The 4,398-nt window shown below is 48.7% G+C and overlaps 1 protein-coding gene across 1 annotated transcript; it reads left to right on the top strand.

Annotated features, from left to right (window-relative positions):
- Nucleotides 1-1,788: 1,788 nt before the first annotated feature.
- LOC125532529 lies at nt 1,789-3,297 on the top strand. Its single transcript, XM_048696567.1, has one exon. It carries the CDS (start codon nt 1,789-1,791, stop codon nt 3,295-3,297), a length of 1,509 nt encoding a protein of 502 aa, XP_048552524.1.
- Nucleotides 3,298-4,398: the final 1,101 nt, after the last annotated feature.

Here is a 4,398-nt window from a genome sequence, read left to right as displayed (position 1 = left end):
CTTGCGCATGTCAGCATATTGGACACCAAAAAATTTCAGAATTTTTTATTTTGTTTTGATATTTTTTGAATTTACTGTGCATCAGGCATATATTTTTGTTTTTTTGATACGAGCTCCTCGAGTGCCGAAAGAGTCCGAAATTTTGTTTGCATCTTGCGCATGTAAGCATATTCGACCCCCAAAAAAATCAGATTTTTTAAGTTTATTTATTTGGATGTACTATTCATCTGGCGGTTTTGTGGCGCTCAACACAGGTCAACGTGCTCCAAATCTGGTTTAGGACCAAATTTATCCTGTTTTGAGACTTGAGAGACCAAGTGTATACCAAAAGGAAAACGTTTACTTTCATCCGGATGATAAAATCGCTGGCGTAAACCATCCCCTGCGCTCGACACGTGTCCCTGTGGGCCAAGCATCGCCCACCATCCTTATCTTCTCATATGTACTGCGCACGTCACGGGACCACTCAATTTCCCCCCGAGCTCAATCTCCTGCCGTCTTCCACCTCTCGCCTCCTCCGTCGGGCTGCTGCCCAACCTCGATCCCCTTTCTCTTCGCTGACCACCGCGGCCATGCACGCATATTCAAGTGCTGCTGCCCAAGCTGCAGGCGCTGCTGCAAGCCGTTGTCGTCATCGCCGATGGTGGTCCGACGCTGCCGTCCCTGCACGCTACCGTTGCTACTACGAGTGCGAGAGATTCCCGCCCGCGGCGGCTGGGGGCGCTGGGATGCAGATGGGCAGGTGCTCGCCGGTCGCTGCAGGGGGTTACCCGTGCTGCAAAGCGGGCTTGATGCCACGAGCACCCTCCCAGAGATGCAATGGAGCGCGCGGCGCTACGGCGGTGACCGCGGAGAGTGGCCGATGTGGGTGCTGCAAATCCGGCGATGTTTGCCTTGAAGCTACTGGGAGCACCGTCGGACCACCGGGAGCATAGCCGGACGCTGCAATGAAGACTCGCCGGAGTTGCAATGGAGCTTTGCTGGACGCGCATGTGCTGCGTTGAAGCTCCGCCGGAGTTGCACTGGAACTTCGCCAGAGCTGTCGGTGTTGTGCTGGAGCTCGGCCGGAGCTGCAGTGGAGCTCGGCCGGAGTTGCAATGAAGCTTCGGCGGAGCATCGTTGCTGCGTTGGAGCTCCACCGGGCTGCAATGGAGTTCGGCCGGAGTTGCAATGGAGCTCGCGGGACACCTTCGATGCTGCGTTGGAGCAACACGCGGGGCTGCAATGGCGCTACGTTGTACCTGTCGGGTTGCGCTGCTGCGTGGTGTTGCTTTGATCCAACGGACCTCAGTATGCAGATCGGATGGCTGAGCAGGTGGATGATTTTTTAGAGAAATCATCCGGCTGATTTATAGCAACGTCCATACCAAAAAAATTTGAGGGACCAAGTATATACTTTGTGGGAACTTGAAGGACCAAAAACATACTTTGCTCTTTATTTTTTGGAAAAGGAGGTTAAAACCCCGGCCTCTGCATCAATCTATGCATACAGCCATCTTTATTAATTATTTAACAAAGGTCTGACAAGAACATACATCAATCCATCCGAAGTAACCACTCACACCTACAAATTCGATAATATGGAGTGCTCTCACTCTACGTGGAGTGGAGTGGAGTGAACGAAGAAGAGAAATCAGCATGTGCGAACGTGGCTATAAGAGGAGAGACAAGGCTGTGTGCTTGTTTGTTCCATCAGGGGTACGTTCATCTCAGCCACACTCTGGGCTTGTATTTAGGTAGGTAGCTAGTCCACTCATTATTGAATACTCTTGGGCAGCTGGTTGATCGATGAGCATGGAACCATCGTCATGGGTGGTACCTTGCGACTCGGGTTGGTCCTTGGAAGAAGCAGCTGAGTGGAGTAGTGATCGTAGGATTAGCTTCCAAAAATCCTTGCCTAGCCATAGTGAAAGCGTAATGCAGCTGCAGGTGGTTGAGTATGCAGCCCCATCCACAGCCACAACCACACACGATAATGACTGCAGTTATCCGATCCAGGTGTTCGAGGAAGCGGTGCAACCGTTCCGTGCTGACTACTTGGACAGTATGGAACGGAAGATGCACAAGTTCCCTCCAAGCCTGATAGATGTGAACGACACACGGTACAACGCCCCGGTGACGGTGGCCATCGGCCCTTACCACCATGCTCGTCATCCCGGCGTGCTCGAGGCGGAGAGGTTGAAGCATGTGGCTGCCACCCAGTGCATGAGGGACTCGAGCTGCTCAGTACAGGAGATGTACAATGGGGTCTCCTCCGTATCCGGCATCGCCCGCAGCCTCTACCACCAAGATGAGGTGGCGGGTATCGGCGACAACGACTTCTTGCCGATGATGTTCTTTGACGCTTGCTTCTTGGTGCAGTTCATGCGTTGGTATCATGTCGTCGATGACGACATGGATCAGGTGCTGGTCAGCTATTTCTACGCCAACTTCGAGCGCATCTCCACTGACATCATGATGCTTGAGAATCAGATCCCTTGGGTGGTGGTTGAAACCGTCTTCAGCTTTATGCCGCCAGCGTCATCGCCCTGGCCCTGGGAGAAGTTCGTCGTTGCGATGAGAAGCGGACTGAAAAACCGAGTGGGTTCTGGCGTCGTCCAAGACATCGTGGTAGATCCTAACTACCAACCACCACATCTCCTCGGCCTAGTCCGGTTCTACATCGTGGGGAACAACAAGTCCGACAAACACCTCGAGCTCCCCAAAAACAAGCCTATGTCATTATCTATCAGCATAGCCGAGCTTGCCGACATCGGTATCACGCTGGTACCCAAGGAAATGGAAGCAGGGCTAGTGGACATGGGCCTCAACACCAAATCCTGGTGCTTCTTCGAGATTGGCGATCTGGTCGTGCCGCCCCTGTTCCTGACCGAGGCAAATGCGACCTGGCTCGTCAACATGGCGGCCTTCGAGTTATGCAAGACCCCAAATTTCGAAGCTGCTGGGGTTCAAGATGAAGATTCCGCTGTCTGCTCCTACCTCCACCTCTTCGCCATGCTGCTGGACCAGAAGAAGCACGTGCGCGACCTGCAAGAAAACCATGTCATCGAAGGAGGAGGACTCACCAGCGAGGAGGCGCTCCAATTCTTCACTTGCATTGGCAAGAACATGCGCCTCGGATTGTTCTACCTCGACATAATAATCAAGATCGAAAACTTCAAGCGCAACAGGTCATTTTTGCTCAGGTCGTACCTCTTCATTATGAAGAACATGAACAAAATCATTGCCGTTATCTCGATCATTGGTGCAGTTGTCGGCATCTTGTCTTCGCTGCAAGCTCTCAAGCCAGCAGCCTAAGACGTACTGGACGTGATTAATTGTATTATGATATGCATGTTCTAATTGTATGCCTTCGCATTGTAAAATTCCTTGTATCTCAATCCTATTAATTTCAAGTGAAATTCTTTGTGTCCGAGTCACGACAAGCTGCATCCAGCAATTAGCATGAATTATTTGCAAGCAAGTGAATGTATGATATGTCGCTACTCGAGCATTAATTAGCTGCCGGGGCCTGGCCCTAACTAAAACCACTTGCTACATAGTACTCACTCTGTCCATAAATACTTGTTGGAGGAATGAATGTATCTAGATGTATTTCAGTTCTAAATACATCCATAGTAAGTACCATCTAACAAGGTAATACTCCCTCCGTTCCTAAATATTTGTCTTTCTAGACATTTCAAATGACTACTACATACGGATGTATGTAGACATATTTTAGAGTATAGATTCATTCATTTTGCTCCGTATATAGTCACTTGTTGAAATGCCTAGAAAGACAAGTATTTAGGAATGGAGGGAGTATGATATAATATGGTTGGTGTGATATCAACTCTTGTCGTGAGTGAGAGGCAGCTAGCTAATACAACCAACTGCATCTGCATGCATGTATTGTATGTTATACTTTAGCAAGTATAACCATACAATACATCAGATGACAGCCATTCGTACCAAATATATCTCATAGATAAAACAACCATACTATATGGAACCTCAGCTGGTCTAGAGCGTCAAATTTGTCGGGTTTCCAGAAAGGTCACTCCGACCTGACTTTCTTCTCATCTCAACTTTTTCTCTTGAAAATATAACATAATTTACATATATAGCTGGTCGTCACATGCCTGATCAATCAGCTAACCATATTATATAGCATAAAATGAGGATGGTCTCTCATAACCTCATTATGATTCATGAAGCTTACTAGAGTTGAGCATGTGGAGACCGACCGTGAAGAAACTTGAACAGCCTATTCCAAGTGAATTTCCTTGTATCTGAATCACGACAAGCTGCATCAGACAACTAGCATGAATTATTTGCAAGCAAGTAGATGTATGATATAATTAAACAACCACTTGCTACATAGTACAACCATTGGACTTGGAGTTGTAACATGTGTAG

Source organism: Triticum urartu, chromosome 1 (assembly GCF_003073215.2).
Source record: "Triticum urartu cultivar G1812 chromosome 1, Tu2.1, whole genome shotgun sequence".
NCBI classification, from domain to species: Eukaryota; Viridiplantae; Streptophyta; class Magnoliopsida; order Poales; family Poaceae; genus Triticum; species Triticum urartu.
This window is presented reverse-complemented; position numbering and strand designations above follow the sequence as displayed.

Bases quoted from the DNA above. Each gene is read 5' to 3' on its own strand.
- LOC125532529 (XM_048696567.1), top strand. From the start codon at position 1,789: ATGAGCATGGAACCATCGTCATGGGTGGTACCTTGCGACTCGGGTTGG.